This window comes from Ursus maritimus, unplaced genomic scaffold (assembly GCF_017311325.1).
Source record: "Ursus maritimus isolate PB19 unplaced genomic scaffold, ASM1731132v1 scaffold_3, whole genome shotgun sequence".
Taxonomy (NCBI): Eukaryota; Metazoa; Chordata; class Mammalia; order Carnivora; family Ursidae; genus Ursus; species Ursus maritimus.
This window is the reverse complement of record NW_024425563.1, coordinates 11,528,194-11,547,206: the sequence shown is the minus strand read 5'-3', so window position 1 is coordinate 11,547,206 and position 19,013 is coordinate 11,528,194. Positions and strand designations below refer to the sequence as shown.

Below are 19,013 nucleotides of genomic sequence, written 5' to 3'. Positions count from 1 at the left end.
GGAAGTGGCGGGGGCAGGTAGCTGCAGGCCGGGAGGGGAGGGGGCAGGGCCGCGGCGGAGGCGCAGGCGGGCTGCTTCGCCACCTCTGGGACTGCCACCCGACCTCTGCCTGCTCTGCCGGGAGTGGGGACGGTGAGTCAGATCTCGGGCACCCGCAGGTCGGGCGTGTGTGTGGGGGGGTGGGTGATGGTGGTGGCGAGTCAGGAAATGACATCAGAGGCCTGTGCCTAGGGAGGGGTGGTCTGAGCCCGGCCGGGGCGGCGGGGGCGGCGGGGCGGGGGCGGGAGGACCTTGGCTGAGCCTCCGGCCCGGGGTCCGGAGCAGGGCCCCTTCCTGGGGGAGTTTCCTGCCGGGTCCGCCCTCCCCGCCTCTCCCCGCCCCCCTCTCCGGGCCGCTCCTTGTATGGTCTGAGCGCCGCTTTCTCCCCGCCCCCTCCTTCCCTCCCTCTTCCCTGGTCCCTCCCCGCCAGGCTGGAGGCTGCTTGGGACCCGGCCGCAGAGTCCGCGGACCCGGCTGCGAGGCGGCCACCCGAGACGCGGCGCGCACGCTCCGGCCCGCGGTGAGGCGCGGGGAGCCGCCCGGCTGCTGCGCACGGGGAGGGGCGGGGGCGCGGGCGCCGCGGGGAGCCGGGCGGGCTGGGGGTCCTCCGCCCGGCCCGGCGCCGCGTAACCTGGCCACCCACCCCCAGCAGTCCGGCCCGGCCATGGCGGCCCCCCGCCCGCCTCCCGCGATCTCCGTCTCGGTCTCGGCTCCGGCTTTTTACGCCCCGCAGAAGAAGTTCGGCCCGGTGGTGGCCCCAAAGCCCAAAGTGAATCCTTTCCGGCCCGGGGACAGCGAGCCTCCCCCGGCCGTCGGGGCCCAGCGCGCGCAGATGGGCCGGGTGGGCGAGATCCCCCCGCCGCCCCCGGAAGGTATGCGGCTGGGCTTGGGGGCTGGACCCCGGCGGGTATGCGCCGGGCCGGGGACAGTGGTTTGGGGAGTTTGGGGTGTCTGGAAGGGTTGCAGGAAGGGGGCTGGGCGCAGCTAGCCTGTCCCGAGCAGATGTTCTTACCTCATCGTGGAGCTCATGGCTGGGAGCCAGGGCTCCTGGGACCGTTCCAAGTCCACCGCCTGGGGGTGGGAGGCGGGAATGTGGGGCACGAATCTTCCCCTCTGGGTCCGTTTTCCCAAGTGTAACGGGAGCTGCATCACTCCAGGGTCGAGTCCCCCGCCTTCACTGACCCAGTGCTCCCAGGGCGTCCTGCCTCTCCCCCTCCTTCCCACAGGCTCCCAGGCCCCCAGCCCCCCGGGAGAGTTCTTGGGTTAGGGGTGAGCTCTGTAGAAGGAGAGTAACTTGGGGAAGGGGTGGAGGGGTCTCTTGCTGACTGTCCTCTCTCGCCTTCCTACCTCAGACTTTCCCCTACCACCCCCTCCTGTCCTTGGGGATGGCGACGACTCGGAGGGTGCTCTAGGAGGTGCCTTCCCACCCCCTCCTCCCCCTGTGGAGGAACCGTTTCCCTCTGAGTCTCTGGAGGAAGAGATCTTCCCTTCCCCTCCGCCTCCACTGGAGGAAGAGGCAGGGCCAGGGGCTGCCATACCTCCTCCACCACAGGTATGGGGACTTGGAGGGGCGGCTACCGTGGGACACCCCCCAGGGAGTAGAGGAGAGGCCTTACCTCTGACCTCCCCTGCACCTCTGGCCTGATGGGGGTGAGGTGGGGCTGGAGGTGTGGGATGGGTGCTTTGACCCCTGACCCTCTAGCCTAGGGAGAAGGTGAGCAGTATTGATTTGGAGATCGACTCTCTGTCCACGCTGCTGGATGACATGACCAGGAATGATCCCTTCAAAGCCCGGGTAAGGGACAGGAGAGTAGGAAAGGCAGGGCAGGGAGGAAAGGCGGGCCTGCCCCTCTAACTGAGCTTCTCTTCCCTCCCCCTCCCCTTCCTTGCAGGTGTCATCTGGATATGTACCCCCACCAGTCGCCACTCCATTCATTGCCAAGCCCAGTACTAAACCTGCAACTGGGGGCACAGCACCCCTGCCTCCTTGGAAGTCCCCTTCTAGCTCCCAGCCTCTGCCCCAGGCCCAGGCTCAGGCTAAGCCTACCAGCCAGACCCAGTTCCATGTGCAGCCCCAGGCCAAGCCTCAGGTCCAGCTCCACGTGCAGCCCCAGCCCCAGGCTCATCCGCAGCCTGTGCCTTTGGCTATCACTCAGCCTCGAGGACCCCCAGCCCCATCTCCAGCCCCAAAGTTTTCTCCAGTCACTCCCAAGTTTACTCCTGTGGCTTCCAAGTTCAGCCCTGGAGCCCCAGGTGGACCCGGCTCACAGCCCAATCAGAAGTTGGGGTCCCCTGAAGCCCCCTGTTCCAGTAGCACAGGCTCCCCTCAGCCCCCCAGCTTCACCTATGCTCAGCAGAAGGAGAAGCCCCGAGTGCAGGAGAAACAGCATCCATTGCCCCCGCCGGCTCAAAACCAAAATCAGGTGAGGAAGGGTGGGAGGACCAGCCTGAGACCAGGGGCCTGGGGATGGGGCTAAGTCAGGAGCCAGAAAATGAGGGTGAAGGTGGCCCCAGAGAGGGGGTGGACGTGGGGGTGGTGGGATAGGAGTTTTAAGCCTCTGAAGTTGGCCTGGTGGAGCAGTGGTAAGAAAAAGCTCTTCTGAGGAGGGCCTGGCAGGGTCTGGGTCTGCCTGGGGCCTTATCGGGAGTCGGGGGAGCAGCACAGGCTCTGAATCAAGAAGGGGATTTAGTGGACCTTCCCTTGCACCCTGCCCCCTAGAATGTTAAAGGGAGGAGGGATGAGATCATCACCAGTCCAACCTTGCTTCTTTTGGATTCTTGCGTTAACCTCTCTGCTCCTCTGAGCCACTCTCACTGCCCCAGGGCGCAGCTGATGATAAGAGTCACAGCGTCAGTAAACACAGGCTGAGCCAACATCTGGTGAGTGCCAGGCACTGTGCTCTGTGCTCTGGGAGGGAAGAGATCTCTCAAAGATGTGAAGTCTGAGCGAGTCAGATGGGCCTGGGATAGATTCCCGGCTCACAAGACCCTGGCCGAGTTAGCTAAACTTTAGCCCTCAGTTTCCCCACCGTTACCCCACATGGTGGTTGTGAAGATTAAGTGAGCTAACTCATAGAAACGGCTGAGGTCTGTATCTAGCTCTTGAATGCTCAGAGTCGAAAAGTTATCATTCCTGTCTGACCGCGTTGGCCTTCCGGTTCAGGGGATGAGATCTGAGTCGAGGGGACTCTGACGGTCACGCAGTCCTATGAGCCGTCAAGTTAGCCGACGGCACGAATGCGTGTGTTAGTGTGCAGGCACCACTGAAGGGTTGCCAAATGCCAGTGAGTTTTGCAGAATCTGGTGTTACAGGAACTCCGGACAGGCGTCAACATGGGAGCCTGCGGGTTAGGAAAGGCGTTGTGGCCCTGGTGTACCTTGAAGGATGGTGGGACTTGAGGTTCTTGAGAGGAGCAGGAAGGGCATTTGAGCGGGAACAGCATGAGCAAGACTCCAGGGCACAGGTACGCCTGGGTGTTTGGGGAAGAGAGAGTAGACGGTTCCTGTGGGAGTACTGCAGAGCTGTCCTTTCGGAGGTAGGTAGGTGGGGGCTTGAGGGAAGAGGAAATAAGACAGTAGACCAAGGGAGCCTGTGAGTCCTGGAGCGTCGGTACTGGGTTTTGAGGAGTGTGGCTGGCTTGGAGGGCTGGTGACAGCTGTGCTTTTGGAAGCTTTGGGGGACGTTTTTCCAGCAGAGCCATGGGCTGGAGGTGGGAGGTCAGTGATGTGTGGGGTTGACTGCAGGGTGACCATAGTCATGTTAGTTGCAGTGAAAAATAAGACCCAGATATGAGAGCTGTTAAAAAGGAAGAGCCTCCAGGCTTGGTAACTGATAAGCGGGTGGAAGAGGAGGGGTATGTTGGGGAATGACGGTATTGCTGACAAAATAGAGAAGTCCAGAAGGGGAAATGGTTTGGACGGAAAGAGGAGGGGTCCCGCTGTCAGTATGTTGAGCAACAGGCTCCAGGAGGACTTGGCCTTCACTGGAGCTGTCATCTGGTTAGAAACGGAGGACTGGGTTTCAGGACAGGGCCTTGAACTCGAGGCGCAGGCGTGCGTGGTGGAGTGGGCTGTGACTCTGGAGCAGCGGGGGCTGCCCAGTGGCTGCTGAGAGGAGGAGCCGAGGGCCTGGGAAGATCCTTGGGTGATGCTCGGGTTGACCAGGTGGGAGGGGGAAGACAGGCGGCAGGAGGAAGAGGGTCACGAGTCAGGGTGGGCTCTCAGGAGAATGTGACGGCTGAGGAGTTCCTCAGCGGGGGTTTGAAGTGGATGAGGACTTAGGCCAGAGGTTGGGCCATTTGGAAGTCGTCCATGGCTTTGGGGTGGCCCCCTGGTGCCCTATGGTGGGGACAGAGTGAAAGGAGGTGAGTCAGTAGGTGGTGAGAAATGGAGTTGCCAAGTCACCTGCCCCCAGGTTGGCAGGGAGATGAAGAAGCAGTGGGGGAGGGAGTGCGCGTGTGCGAGAACCAGGAGCAAGAAGCTGTTGCAAGAGGGGTTCTTGATGCCTGAGAGCAGGGGCTGCTGCTGGCATGGCGTCCTGGAGGGGCGCGTGGTGATGCCGCCCCCTTGGCATTCCGGGACAGTGAGGGCAGGGTGGCCACAGTGTTTTCTGGGAGAGGAGGAATGAGCAGGGAGCTGGAGCTGGCTGGCTTCCATCTCCTCAGTCATGTAGGAGGTGAGGTCATCGGTGAGCGAGGGGGCGACGCAGTCGGGGGCTCTAGGAGATGGAAAGGTTTGGAACAGCTGCTGTGGGGAAGGCGACTGGGAATCCGCAGGAGCCAAATACCAGACAGCGGGGCTGAGGCCGGAGGGCGCAGAGGGCGCTGCAGTGTTTTGTGAACTCACCCTGCGGTGTTCAGTGATCTCTCCACCTACTTTCTGCAGCTCGGAGGCAGAAGCAGGAAGCGGCAGTGGCGGGAGCCAGGCTTGATATGGGGCCGGATAAGCCAGCCATGGTGGCCGGGGGTGGCATGAGTAGCCATGGGGGCTTTCTAGAAATAGATGGTTCAGGGACCAGAGTTGGGGGGAGGCAAGCCAGAGGGTTTTGATGCGCAAGACAGACACATGGGGGAGGTCGGCAGGCAGAGGACCCTTTGTGAGCTGGATCATTCAGTAGGTGCGAATGGGGAAGGAGACAGGAATGTGATTGTTGGGAGGTCAAGACCAGGGTCTTGGAGGAAGATTTACTTGAGCTCTCGGGTCTGAAGTGTTCGCGGCGGAAGGTGCCTGAGACGAAGGACATTCGGAGCTGTTGGAGTGAAGAGCTGGCCGTCTGAGTGCCAGGGTGTGGCAGCTGTGACGTTGACGCCGGCAGGCAGAGAGGGAGAACGGGGGCTGCGTGGAGCTCGTCTTGAAGGCGTGTGCATACCCATGGGGAGCTGACGTGTGCGAATAGTTCATACTCTCAAAGAATGGGACAGACACCTAAAGTGGCTCCAGAGAGCAAGGGCTGCCTGAGCACCCTTCCTCCGTCCCCAGGATGCCAGGAAGGGAAGACTGGGAGAGGGGAGGGTGAGGCTTACATTGTGGAAGGGGCTTCCAGGGGCTGCGGTCCTGGAAGGTCAGGAGGTGGCAGGAGTCTGCGGGGAGTCAGCTGGGGGCTGTGGCATCCGTGGAGCTCTGCTTCCCCAGGCGGATGGCAGCTTTGGGTGCACACGGGCCTGAGTGTGCTGGAACCAGGGCTGAGGGGCAGCTGGCTGCGGGCCGAGGGAGCTGGGAGGCCTTGAGCTTCCAGGCGTTATAGGAACAAAGGCATTTGCAGGTAGAACATTCAGTGACAGGGGACACCGGGTGGGCTTATCCAGTGCAGAGAAAACCAACGCAGCGTTTCTGTTGGAGTGTAATGGGAACGCTGGTGCAGGTCACGCAGCCCCTTCAGGGCCTCCCCTGGCACTGCTCAGGGTGACGAGCAGTGCCCCCAACCTCACCTGCACCCCACCGCCCGTCTCCAGCTCTCTCAGGCTGCCCTTAATAGAAGGGGTAGGTAGGCCTAGGGAATGGTCCTTCTCTGAGGCCTACTGGGGAGAGAGTGGGGTCAGGTAGTCCTGGACCCCTGCTTGAGGGTCTGGGGGCTGGGCTCCCCAAGATAGCGCTGGGGGTTTAACCTGTGATTCCCGCCTATGTTGTATCCTCACGCTGACAGGGGCTGCTCAGCAGCAGGCGGGACGGGTAGGTGTGTGTGCACATGGGTGCACATGCCATCGCGTGCCAACCTCTCCTGTGGGGGGCCATGTCTGAGCATGCTCTGTGGAGTTGACGCGTGGCCTGGTGTGTCGGGTGCTTCATTGACCTCAGCTGCTGTGTGTGTGGCCTCTGTCCGCTCAGTTGTCCTGGCCTGTCCGCGACTGCCCGGGGCTGGGGGGGCGGGGAGGGTTTGGGCAAAGTGGGTGGAACGGTCATCCCCTTCCCCTTTATCCGTGTGGCGCTGGGGGTCAGGGAGGGAGGATGAGGAGCTTCCAGAGTCAAAGCGGAGTGTCTGGGAAACGGGAGAGGGGGTAGTCCTTGCCGGCAGAAAGCGGATAAGCTGGCGGGGGGAAGTTCTTAGGGAGGGTGACTCTCAGGAGAGGGTGAAGGAAGGGCTGGCGTTGCAGGTGCGCTCCCCGGGGGCCCCAGGACCTCTGAGTCTGAAGGAGGTGGAGGAGCTGGAGCAGCTGACTCAGCAGCTGATGCAGGACATGGAGCATCCTCAGAGGCAGAGCGCTGCCGCCGTCCACGGTGAGCTCCCCCCTGAGCTCCCCCAGCACCACGGCCCCGCTCCCCCGCACGCCCCTTCGTGCTGCTTACTTCTGTCTTCTCTGGCCCTCCCAGAGGCCTGTGGCCGGTGTCATCAGCCGCTGGCCCGCACACAGCCCGCGGTCCGGGCCCTGGGGCAGCTGTTCCACATCACCTGCTTCACCTGCCACCAGTGTGAGCAGCAGCTGCAAGGACAGCAGTTCTACAGCCTGGAGGGGGCGCCCTATTGCGAGGGCTGCTATACCGTGAGTCCGGGTGGGGGGCCGTGGGGGGCTGATGTGCCCTGGCGTCTGGCTTTGGGTGCGAGTTCCCTGCCAATGCCCTACTGCTGCCTCCTTAGGACACTCTGGAGAAGTGCAACACGTGCGGGCAGCCCATCACGGACCGCATGCTGAGGGCCACGGGCAAGGCCTACCACCCGCAGTGCTTCACCTGTGTGGTCTGTGCCTGCCCCCTGGAGGGCACCTCGTTCATCGTGGACCAGGCCAACCGGCCCCACTGTGTACCCGACTACCACAAGTGAGGACCCACCTCCTGGCTTCTGGGCTCTTCTCGGAGGTTGGCTGGGAGCGAGGCTGCCCTCCTGAGTCTAAGACAGCTCCAAACCCTTGGCTTCACTTTCTGGTCCCACATTCCATCTGACAGCAAGAGCCCCGTTCATCTGGATGTAGCTGTCTGGGGGACTCAGACCTTGGTAGCAAGTCCCACGACCTGCAAGGCCCCCCTGGCCTTTGGTTCACTGAGGCTTCTTTTGGGTATGGTCTTGTGTTGAGCCATGTGCGCTGGAATGAATTCATTTCACGCATAGGCTGGGTTCTGAAAGTTCTTTTGGAGATGAGCTTTTTGGAACTCTGGTTTTCCCCTAGAAGCAGTGTTTACGAGGTGGCTACTTTCTTAGGCCTGTAGCGGAATCCCACAGTGTCGCTAAAGGATGGTACAGGGAACTGCACAATCTCACTCCCACGTCTGCCAGTGTGTTTGAGGTGTGTGTTTCCAGAATTCCACCGGAGGCATCCAGAACGCACACGCCTCCCTCCACCCATCCCAGCAGTGGGGCAGAGACACCTGCGTGGCAGGGGTAGGCTAGGGGCACCCGTCCAGGCATGGGGGCTGGAGAAGGGCACCTCTGGCTGTGGTCTTTACCACGAGGTAAAGAGCTGGTGGCACAGGTTCCTGGGCTGGATGGGGCTTTGGGAGGGTGAGGGGGAAAGGCAGGAAATTCCCCTTGATGAGGGCCAGAGAAGGTGGCTGGTCATAGCACTTCTCCGTTGAGTTCCTCTGCCTAGGGATGTGAGCCAAGTGGGCCAAGACCTCTGCCCCGTTGCCATGCAAACACCATCTCATTCCCTGCAGTTCGATGGACAGCCCTGGGTACCCTGTGCCCCCTTTCTGACTCCTGCCCTGCTTTTGGCCCCTCCAGGCAATATGCCCCCAGGTGCTCGGTCTGCGAAGGGCCCATTATGCCTGAGCCTGGCCGCGAGGAGACCGTGCGAGTGGTCGCTCTGGATAAGAACTTCCACATGAAGTGTTACAAGTGTGAGGTTGGCCGTGCCTCTGGCCCCCAGGGCTGGGTGGTGGTGGGGGCGATGTCCATGCCTGCCCCACCCAGATGCTCCCATCACTGTGCGGGATGGGGGGTGGGCTTTCTGTGGGGTGACTGAGTTTTGGATAAACCAAGAAAGAGTGACCAGTGGGAGGGGAGGGTGTTGTGCCTCGCTGTAGTGGAGGGGGAGAGGGATGTGCTTGTTGAAGTTAAAGGAGGCAGAGAAGGGAGCTGAGGCAGGTGGGAGAGGTCCCACGTCCTTTATTGGGTGGGTGCTTTGGAACCAGCTCTACCCACACTGCCCACCTTGGGTGGGAGAGGCATAGGGGACAAGACTGACAATCGGCAATAGCAGTGAGGCGAGGAGTGGGCGTGGGTGTGGTTGGGGACACAGGCAGTGAGTGACACTGGACATCAGCCAAGCCATGAGGCATTTGGTCTTCCTGCTTTAAAGGTGGCGGTGCGGTGGGGGGACACAGGGGCCTTCCACCAGCGGGCTCTTCTTCCTTTCTCCCAGGACTGTGGGAAGCCACTGTCCATTGAGGCGGATGACAACGGCTGCTTCCCTCTGGATGGCCATGTGCTCTGCCGGAAGTGCCACACCGCCAGAGCCCAGACCTGAGCGGGGGACGGGCGAGTCCCTTCTCCATCAGTGGACCACCCACACGGAGACCACCCTGCCCACCTTCAGTTATTTTTCTGATGTCCAGCCTCTCCTTCCACGCCAACCCCCACCCCGGGATCCCAAGTGCCCTGTCCGGGGCCCCAGCACGGCCTAGGGCTGCAGAGTCCCAGCTCCGGGTTTCCAGCCTGCCCCGCCCCGCAGGGACCATCCACCGTCCCCCAGGTGTACCCCACCTGAGGGGGCCCCAGGTTGGGCGCTGCTGCTTTCACTGCTGCACCGAGGCCCTCGGCTAGCGGCCGAGCAGCCATGTCCTGTGCTTGCTGAGGGCTGCAAGATGCCCTGACTCCGGGAGGCCGGGCTGGGCTGACCGGCCTGGATATTCCCCCCCCCCCACCCCCATGCTGCCAGGTGGTAGCCACAGCTACAAATAAAAAAACCTGTTTTCCAGAAATCACAGGAGTCAACTCTTTCACGCCTACAGCCCTCGTGGGTGGGTCAGAGGAAATCCAGGGATAAAAAAGCCAGAGGTAAAGGAGAAAACTCAGTTCCTGTTTATTTACAAAAATATATATGTATATGTATATATATTAAACCCTTCCCCAGGTCCCTCCCCCAATTTCCTTTTTACTTCTACCCCCACCTCCCTTTTTAAAACGAAGGCTCCTGGGCCCAGAGGTGAGTTCCTCAGGGAAAGGTGGGCAGGAGCAGCACCAAAGGCCTACATCTCGTAGGTTGAGGGGAGGGCCGTGGGGAGCGACCATGGCCCCATCTTTGCTCTCTGAGGACGGGGCGGGTGAGGGTGGGACTCAGTCCTTGAATCCCTGAATACTGCAAAGAATGCGCTTCTGGTGTCCTGGTAGCGTGATCCCCATCTGTGCCAGGTCTCTGTGGGCGATGAAAGGGGATCGTGAGTGTGGGCCTGCCCCCCAGGAGCCCTCCCCGGCCAGGCCTGCGGGGTCCTCACTCGGCCGTCAGCTCCAGCACACACTCCATGGTGTCCAGCCCCGCTGAGCGGAAGTGCAGGATGTAGCGTTTCATGCGGATCGACTCCAGCCACTCGGGGACGCTCCGATAGGGGATCCCGTCCGAGCCACTCAAGCTGGGCAGGCGAAGCGTCACCCTGTGCGACACAGGGTACCTCAGTCCCGTGGGAGATGCAGGGGCTGTCCTCTCTGCCTTCCCGCCCCAGCCTCCCTGAAATTGGGGCTGAGCCCACGAGCATGTGCAGCCAGCATTCAAGTTGGGTGTCTGAGCACAGAGATTATCCGGACTTTGTGGATTAGCCCGGCCATTGTCTGTGAACTCCTTTCCTGGCCTGATTTCTGGCGTGCTCCCAGCAATGGGCAGGCTGACGGTCAGGTCCTGCTGCACTGACAGGCCCAGGGGAAGTGGAAGCCCCGGGGGGCCTGAACACAAGCTGATTGCCAGCCCACTTCCCACTGGAGCGGCCAGTGCGGCCTAACTGATTGGGGGCTGGTGCGAAAGTGTCCACTCTCCCAGCTGAGAGGACGCAGAGGGCAGGAGAGCGGAGGCCTGGGAAGCCGGGCAGGGTCCTGCCTTTGTCAGAGTGGCCCCTGTGAATGCTGGGAGCAGCCACTGCTCGCCACCTCCAGGCCCGGCTGTTATTCTTGCCCTCCGACACCCAGAAGACAATGAGTGTTCCTGTGCTAAAGGCAGCCAGAGCCAAAACCATTAGCAAAGTAAATCTGCTGGGGGAAAAATGTTCAACATTCCAGAAAGATTAGCACATGCAGTCTCCAGTATACGAGGGAGTTGTACTCCAAAAGATAGTTTCAAAAGTTGGAACTTGGAGCACATTTTCTTCCAGAAACAAGGTTATATATGGCGGTTTGATACAGAGGCTGGCATGCGAGGGCTGGCTTACTTGATTAAGCATTCCAAGTCCGGCCTTGCCCATCTGCCCCACCTCACCCCTGCCACCAGTTCATTCTCCACAGTCTGGCAGCAGTTTTGGTAAAACACAATTCTGATCCTAGCCGTCCAATTTTAAAAACTGGTCAATAGTTCCCACGCGGAGGGTAAAGTGCAAACTTCTCAGCACAGCTGGCCCTCCTTGCACTCACCCTGCCACCTCTCCAGCTTCACATCTGCCATGGTCCCGAAACAACGCTGCCGGGATCTTGCACGATTTGTAATCAGCCTGCCCTTCGCTCCCCAACCCGCGCTGGCCATGTGTCCTGTGAGACCCCACAAGGCCGCCCCTCCCAGTACTGACCTGCATCCCACTGGTGCTTGCTGGTCGCTCTGCCCACCCCACCCAAGTGACCAAGCCTCCTGGAGTCGGTATCAGGTTGTCTGCACGGCTTGTATGTGCTCTCCATCCCTGTGCACTTGCTTCCTCTCTTCCACCAAACTAGAGCTGTCAGGGACGGGACGGCGGCTCCTCCATCAGGGGGGACCGTCCCCAGGGGCGCAGACTATAGTCCTGCCTCAGTAGTACGCTGCTCTGCCCAGAGCTCCACAGGCCCAGCACTCAGTGAATGCAGCCGAATGCCCATTTCCATTCTCCCAGATCTGCCCTCCAAAAGCCCTTGCCCTCCCCAACGTGGCTACCTGGGATCAAAGTTGGCCATGGTCCGCAGGGAGTGCGGGTTGGCAAGCAGTTGCTCCAGATGTGCCTTCAGCTGGTGGAAGGAGGGCCGACGGGCACGGTCATAGGCCCAGCAGTTCTTCATGAGTTCATAGAGAGGGGCGGGGCAGTCCACGGGAGGCGGCAGCCGGTACCCATCCTCAATGCTCTTCATTACCTGCAGTGGAGTGGGGGGCGGGATTGAGGTAGGAAGGTCACCTTCCCTGGTGGCCCCTGAGAAATCTCTGTTCACACATCACTGCGATAGAGCCTCCACCTGCCCCTGACAGTAGTAAAGAGAACAGGGAGTAAGGCAAAGGGGACCGAGGAACAAGAGTGCGGAAAAACAGCGCGTCAGGAAGAAGGAATAGGATATTTGCAGGCAAGGGCCATGGGAGGATCTCAGGAGGAGATGAGAAGTGAGTTAGGGGTGACATAGGGAGGAGGACCCCAGGCTTACCTCCTGATTGCTCATCTCCCCGTAGGGCTTGTCTCCAAAGCTCAACACCTCCCACATCACAATCCCAAAGCTCCACACATCGCTGGCCGTGGTGAAGGTGCGATGGGCAATGGCTTCAGGGGCTGTCCAACGGATGGGGATCTTTCCTCCCTAACAGGGGACGTAGGACAGAAAGGTGACGTGTTTCAGGGCATGGTGGGGGGAGGGGGAGAGAAAACACCTGTGCGAAGGGATGAGTAATTATTGTGCCCACAAGAGCATGTGTGCTGTACTTGTGCACGTGACTATACGTATTGCGTGCACGCTTGTGTACATGTGTGTGCTTGTGTGTGTGTGCGTGGTGAGTACAGGGCTCTAACCTGGGTTTCATATGTGCCATCAAAGTTGTCCAGGAGGCGGGTCAGGCCAAAGTCAGACACCTTACAGCACAGGTTCTGACTCACTAAGATGTTCCTGGCGGCGAGGTCCCGGTGGACGTAACTGTGGTCACTGAGGTAGTTCATGCCAGAGGCAATGCCCTGCAGCATGGCCACCAGCTGCCCAGGGACCAGCTGGTCCTCCCGCTCCTGCAGCAGGGTGAGTGGGCAGGTTAGGGAATGGGCAGGGTCTCCTCTTCCCAAACCAGGAGCCAATCCCAGGGATCCATGGTGCCTTCCCCTGCCCAGGTGGCTCTCCGTCCTCCTCACCCTCAGGAAGGCATCCAGGGCTCCGTTCTGCATAAACTCTGTGATGATCATGATGGGCTTTCCTGAGACACAAAGTGTACGTCAGCACGGCAGCCTCTGCCCCATGTCCACCCAGAACCAGACTTCCTGCCCTTGGCGGCATATCTTCCCTTCACTCCCGGTGGTCTCACACCCTCCTTTCTTCCTCTTGCCCTTCCCAAGCTCCTGGAGAGCCCTGCTCATACTCTTTGTGACAACGCCTTCCAGGTGCAAAATGTGTGGGTGGTTGAACTGGCCCATGATAGTTGCCTCTCGAAGGAAGTTCCACCACTGGCCGTCTGGAGAGGTGTCTTTCAAGGTCTTAATGGCCACGGTCTTGCAGTCCTGGCTAGGGATTCTCAGGGTCCCTCGATATACTTCCCCAAACTCTCCTGGAAAGAAAACAAGCCATGGCCTGATGCCCTGTCAGGCTCCCCTAGGGGATGGGCAGCCATATCCTCCAGTCCCCAGGTTTCTGTCTTCTCTGGATTAGAAAAGTGGCTTGCCCTTGTTGGGCCAGGGGCTTGGGCTGCACTTCCTGGGAAGGGGACAGGAGTCTGGAAGAGGAGTGTAGCTCTGCGACCCGTCCGGTACCGTCTCTCAGATGAGCACAGTTCTTGGCTGACAGGAGCTGCTCGGTACAGGCCAGGTGAAGGCGCTTGTGCGGCGGCACTGGGCCGTGTCCACAAAGGGCAGGCTGGGCCAGGGCCAGTGCGCCAGTGACCGCGGAAGCTAACCATTGCCTCCTCTCTTCGTGAGATCCTCTGGTCACAGCTCAGCTGGCCTGGCTGCATAATTGGCAAGGACACTACCAAGCTTTGTTCTCCTGCTCAGATCCACTTCCTCTGCTGACCCAAGGGATCAGGGCAGCCCAAGGACACTGGGCCCCTGGTGGGGTGGAATGTGGGCTGAGGGAGGCTCTGAATCTCTCCCACATTTGGGAACCAGCTGAGAATAGCCCGAGCCTGGGCACAGCGACCCCTCTCTTGACAAAGATGATGAGTGAAGGCTGTTCATCAGAAACCCCAAAACCACAGAAGCAGATGTGAAGGGAGCAGGGACGGCTCTTGGACACCAGATAAGGGGGTTACAACATGACCACAGCGATTCAAGGAAGACACAGGGTAGAACAGAGAGGGAATTCATCTAGGAGCTCTTAGGCCCTCCAAGGGGCTGGCTGGCTGGCAGCTCTGTGCTGCCACACAGGAGGGGACCTGCCCGGCTCACCTTCCCCTATGACAGTGTCCACAATCAGCCAGCCTGGGTCAAGCTCCTGGGTGAAGTCCAGGGCTCCCTGGGCAGGGTCCTCATACGCTTGGAGGTCCACATAAGGCTTCAGCCACAGCTTGTCCTCTGTGGGGAGAACAGGGAGGGCTCAGACACAGGAGCTCTAACTGCAGGGCTCAGGAGGAATTTTTGGGGGTGGTGAGGGGAGGTAGGGCCAGCAGCACTCCCCAGCCTTCTCATTCTTCTGCTCCCTTAGGACTCCCCTTTTGGCTAAAGTGGGAAAAAGTCTCTGTCCTTAGCAATGAAGTTCTTCCTCCATCCATGTGCAAAGCTCTGTGTCCCTGCCCCCAGAGGCCCAGAGCAGTGGGCCAGAAAGCTGTTCATGGACTCCAGTGACCCAATCTTCCCATGGCTCACTGACCACACTGCAAATTCCTTGCCCTTCCTCCTCACCCCTGCTAGCCAGACTCCTCTGATCACTCACACCTCATTCACATTCCCAGACAAGCCTCACTCTCACCCCTTCGCTTGGATGGACCACCGACTCCCCCTTTGGTGGGGCAGCTAATGAGGTGACCAGCAGAAAGCCCACATGCCTTGGAGGACTTCAAGGAGCCTGCTAGCAATCCCTGTCCTGCCGAGGCTCAGCCCACAGACCTGGCCAGCCAGGGTGGGGGAGGCCGCCCAGGGCCCTGGTGTCGGAACAGGGGCACCAAGAGCTACCAGGTAATTGCACAGAGCCTCTGGGGGGCTATCAGTACAAAGTTAATTAACCAAAGTTAATTAGGTAGCAAATCAGAAAGGCCCCAGAGACAACAGCCCCAATGTGTGCTCCCAGAGTTGGCCCGGCAAATGTGGGTTCTCTGGCTCCATCTCAATGGCATCTCCCAACAGCCCCCCCTCCCCAACCACATGCACACACACAGGTGCCCAGGCTCACCTCGGTTCACATCAGCGACGCGATCACGTTGCCTCTGCTGGTGTCGCTGCTGAGCTTTCCTGTGGGGGTGAGGGGACAGCTTCTTCAGCTCTGGGACGGCCGCAGGCGCCCAAGGGCCCCTGGCTGGGTTCTTCCCACAGATAACAGGGGGCGCAGGACAGTGTGGGGGTACACTGCAGCTTTTGTACTAGGGGATGGGAGGGATGCTGGGGCTGCCTTCTGGGGCTTCTGGCCAGGCAAAGGGAGCCCAGATGGTGGCCGGGGAGGGGCAGGGGCAGCACCTTGAGCGGAAGAAGAGCATCCCGAGCAGCAGAGCTACAGCCAGCAGCAGCCCGAAGATGATGGCTACGATCTCGCCTCCGGTCAGGCCCCTGGAAACTGTGGCACATGGGGTGAGAAGTCCGCAGGCTCAGAGGCCGCCTGGAGGATGGAGGCTGAAAGGGCACGCTGAGGGGCAGGGCCCTCAGTGGCCCTCAGGTGTGTGTCCCTCCCCGAGGAGATGGGGGTGTGCATGTGAGAGCGAGCACGTGGAGGCCTCACACTGGGACCACAAGCTTGGGGCTGCCTTTTTTTTTTTTAAAGATTTTATTTATTCATTTGACAGAGATAGAGACAGCCAGCAAGAGATGGAACACAAGCAGGGGGAGTGGGAGAGGAAGAAGCAGGCTTCCAGCGGAGGAGCCTGATGCGGGGCTCGATCCCAGGACGCCGGGATCATGCCCTAAGCCGAAGGCAGACGCCTAACGACTGAGCCATCCAGGCACCCCTTGGGGCTGCCTTTTGACGAGCATGAGAGGTTAGGAGATTTCATAGGAAACTGGCTGGGAGCATCCAGCATTAGAAGGTGTATCTGAAGAGATTTCTATGGGGCGGGGGGCTTCGTGAGTCCACGTGGTGCTCTCCCTGCCCCAGGCAGCTCCTGTGTATGTCATGTGTGTGTGCATGTGCATGTGTGTGTCTACGCATATGTGTGTACGCACGGTGCTCGCGTGTGTGTACACTGTATGTGCACGTGTGTCTGCACGTGTGTGTGTGTGTGCATGGGCATACAGGAAGGGGAAAGGTCACTGACTGGAGCAGGGTCTGAGAAGTCTCAGTGGGATGACAGGTGCATGTGTGTTTGGGGTAGAACACAGGAGAACCCACCCACCTGGCGGGCTTGTCCGAAACTCATGGTCAGGGGAGAAAGGGCCAGGCCCTAGAGGGGTCAACATTCGAACTCTGACAATGTACGTGGTGTCTGGCTGCAGTTCAGTCAGCAAGACCCTGGGTTCTAGAACCATCTGGTGCCGTTCTTCATCCTGTGGATGAGAGCTAACGTTAACCGGGCTGTGCCGAGCCAGACCTGGTGGAGGGGATGGGCGGTCTTGGGATCACGTGCAATGGGGTGCACGGGGGATCAGTCAGGGCAGGGCTCTGTGAAGGCTTTTGTCCAGTTCACTGTGATCAGTATTCCCTCCGTCCTGTAACCCACACCAGATGCTGGGGTGTGCTCAGGCACGGACACTGGACACGGTCTCTCAGCCCTGCCCTCACCTGATTCAGCACATGCAGCTCATAGCTCAAGTTCCCCCCGGGGCTGCGGGGCCGGGACCCTGCCCAGGTCAGTTCCAGCTGCCGGGGTTCCTTCTTCACCAGCCTCAGGGACAGGCCTGACAGCGACTCTGTGAGTCGGGAGGGTTCCAGTGGGTTTGGAAAGAAAGAGGAAATAACTTCAATAGCTTTTCGATTGCTTCCTGCCCATCCATTTGTCCCTGTGGTCCTAAGCCCTTCTGGTTTCTTCCAGTCCCGTCCTAGTGGCTCACCTGCGTGCCCCATGCTGATGCTCAGGGAGGCGCCGGCATGTGTGGAGGTGCCCAGCCCCGACACTCCATTCTGGGCCACAACGTTAAAGGTGTAGTTGGCGTAGGGTTCAAGGCCGTTGACACGCACAGCCGGTGCTGTGAGCCCACTGGCTCCCGGGGAAAAGCGCACGCTTCCCCCACAGGGCTGGCAGGGTCCTCCATCCACCACTGCTCCCCGACACTGAGAACACCCCACAATGTACCTCACATCCTGGCGACCCCCCATATCTGCCGGGGGTTCCCATCGCAGGGAGAGCTGAGTCCCCAAAATAGAGAAGCTCAGGTTTCGGGGAACTGAGGGGGGCCCTGTAAGGAGAAGTGGGGCCGTTAGGAGGACCCAGCTTTGCTCTCATCCAAGCTGCTGGTCCCCACCTCCTCCCACCTCTGAAGGCCTTGATGGGAGATTTGATTCCAGAAATGAGGAATTACCTCATTTCTTCATTCTTCCAGGGAAAGTAAGGGCCAGGGGAGGAGCTGTAAGCATTTGGCACTGTAAAGGATGCCCAATATCTGAAAAGCTCTGGAAAAGTCCAACCTTAACATGGTTTCAACAAAGGGCCTGCACCTCCCCGCAGATGGCCAAGCCCTGCCCCCCTGGACTCACGTGTGCATGACACCTGGGGGCCCTCCCCAGGGGCTCGGAAATGGCCGCTCTCACAGGTGCAGATGGTGGCCCCCTCAGACTCTGTTGTGCTGTGTCCTGGGCACTTGAGACAATGGGGTGCACCTGTGTCCGCCCGGTAGGAGCCGCTAGGGCAGGCTGGAGAGAGAATGCAGCAGAGCCACGGATGTCCAGTTTTTACAGGCGGACTCATCCCCATTCACCCCTCCTCCCCCAATCCTTTGTACCAGAAACACCCTGCATGTGTCCCCCTGGGATGCTCAGCCACTTTGTTTAAAACTGGCTAAGACGGAGCACAGGCATCCTTCCCCCCACCCCCCGCACCTAAAGACCCTCCCCCGAGCGACCCCTGCACGTCCACATCCCCTCCTCCAGGCTCCTTACCCAGGCACGCTTCCCCGCTGCCGTCTTCCTCATAGCCAGGCTCACAGTGGCACCGCCCCACGGGCACCAACCACTCACCGTCGGGGCTGCAGTGCATGCGGGGCGTGGCTGAGGGGCCGGGGCTGGCCTGGGCATGGGGCAAGCAGGTCCCTGCCACTTCCACCAAGCCGCCGGGGCCAGGCAGAGTGTCTGGGAACCGGGCCAAGCCGTGCACAACTTCGGGACAGCGCTGGTAGAACACCCTCACGGACACCAGGGCCACACAGGCACCTGGGTTGTGGAAAGCGAGGTAGAGGCCTCGGCGGGTCAGGCGGCCCAGGGAGCAGCGCTCCACGTTCAGTTTCACGGCGCCAGATGCCAGGTCTCGGATGGTGAAGCTCTGGTCTGCAGCCACAGTAGTCACCTGGGAAGGGGAGGTGCGGGAAGCGGGCATGGGGAAGTCATGCTTCATTCCCACGGAACAGAAAACGATTGTTGGCTTAATTCTTTATAGCTGACACGACCATAAACCAAGGGCTTAGTACGTGTGAGCTAGTGAGCTAAGCGCCTTATGTGGGTTACACTGTTTGAGTCCATACAATACACCTGTGAGGCAGGGTGGATTACCAGGGCCACTTAACAGATGGAGAAACTAAGGCTGAGAGAGGTTCCAGACCTCGTACAAGATCACACAGCTACTACATGACGGGACTGGAATCCGGTCCATGAGACGCCACAGCCCATATAATTTCCACTATTCGAAGGTGTTCCCAACCTCTGTGCCAATGAAGTGATCGGTTATAAAGTGCGTCATCATTAATTTATTACTTATAACAAACTTTACAACATCTTCCCTTTGGAAAAAAAATGAGAGCACATCCTATAATAACATGCTCCTTATACCTCTACATTCCAGTACGTCTTCTTGAGGAGGAAAGAAAGGGTACTAGAGGGAGAGCCTGCAGAGAACGGTCTCCCCGCACAACTCCAGGCGGACCCACAGGGGTGCGTCGCACACCAGCGCCCCGCCTGCTGATAGCAGAAGTCCCAATGCCTCCTGCCAGCCTCCGCCAGGGCAGGCTGTTAGCTCACCGGAGCCGAACCCTCCGCAACAGGTGAGGCGGGCACTCCTATGGACGCTCTTCTCAGACCGGGAAACCTCGGAGGGGTTAAGCCGAGCCCGAGGGCGGCCGCGGCCGCAAAGGCACAGCGGTTCCCCCTTATCCACAGCTTGGCTTGTGGGGCTGCAGGTGTTACCCACGCTGTCAGCCACGGCCGGAAACAGCTGATCCTCCTTCTGACCTTTCGTCGGAAGGTCAATAGC

At 60.0% G+C, this 19,013-nt stretch overlaps 2 protein-coding genes and 1 long non-coding RNA gene across 5 annotated transcripts in view; 2 read left to right on the top strand and 1 right to left on the bottom strand.

Annotated features, from left to right (window-relative positions):
- Positions 1-469: 469 nt before the first annotated feature.
- Positions 470-9,386, top strand: ZYX (zyxin). Of its 3 annotated transcripts, none has more exons than XM_040643877.1 (11): positions 470-559; positions 692-911; positions 1,392-1,591; positions 1,742-1,834; positions 1,932-2,462; positions 2,863-2,919; positions 6,630-6,753; positions 6,847-7,016; positions 7,112-7,290; positions 8,192-8,312; positions 8,832-9,386. In XM_040643877.1, exons 2-11 carry the CDS (start codon positions 704-706, stop codon positions 8,934-8,936), a joined length of 1,788 nt encoding a protein of 595 aa, XP_040499811.1. In that variant the 5' UTR covers positions 470-559; positions 692-703; the 3' UTR covers positions 8,937-9,386. The 3 variants fall into 3 exon arrangements, with proteins under 3 accessions (XP_040499811.1, XP_040499810.1, XP_040499812.1); XM_040643876.1 differs by having other exon boundaries at positions 689-911; XM_040643878.1 differs by lacking the exon at positions 2,863-2,919 and having other exon boundaries at positions 689-911.
- Positions 9,009-19,013, bottom strand: part of EPHA1 (EPH receptor A1) — a 12,310-nt gene continuing 2,305 nt past the window's right edge. Inside the window, exons 2-16 of the mRNA XM_040643880.1 lie at positions 17,711-18,113; positions 17,309-17,464; positions 16,666-17,010; positions 16,397-16,524; positions 16,011-16,161; positions 15,142-15,238; positions 14,861-14,919; positions 13,921-14,046; positions 12,900-13,085; positions 12,676-12,737; positions 12,349-12,555; positions 11,990-12,139; positions 11,514-11,707; positions 9,904-10,059; positions 9,009-9,824 (exon numbers count right to left, since the gene is read on the bottom strand). Of these exons, the coding sequence (XP_040499814.1) occupies positions 9,746-9,824; positions 9,904-10,059; positions 11,514-11,707; positions 11,990-12,139; positions 12,349-12,555; positions 12,676-12,737; positions 12,900-13,085; positions 13,921-14,046; positions 14,861-14,919; positions 15,142-15,238; positions 16,011-16,161; positions 16,397-16,524; positions 16,666-17,010; positions 17,309-17,464; positions 17,711-18,113 (2,499 nt within the window). The 3' untranslated portion in view covers positions 9,009-9,745. The remainder of the gene's footprint in view (positions 9,825-9,903; positions 10,060-11,513; positions 11,708-11,989; positions 12,140-12,348; positions 12,556-12,675; positions 12,738-12,899; positions 13,086-13,920; positions 14,047-14,860; positions 14,920-15,141; positions 15,239-16,010; positions 16,162-16,396; positions 16,525-16,665; positions 17,011-17,308; positions 17,465-17,710; positions 18,114-19,013) is intronic.
- On the top strand, positions 15,570-19,013 carry LOC121105790. Its single transcript, XR_005838460.1, has 3 exons — positions 15,570-15,656; positions 18,606-18,804; positions 18,920-19,013. It is a non-coding gene; the product is annotated as an uncharacterized LOC121105790 (long non-coding RNA).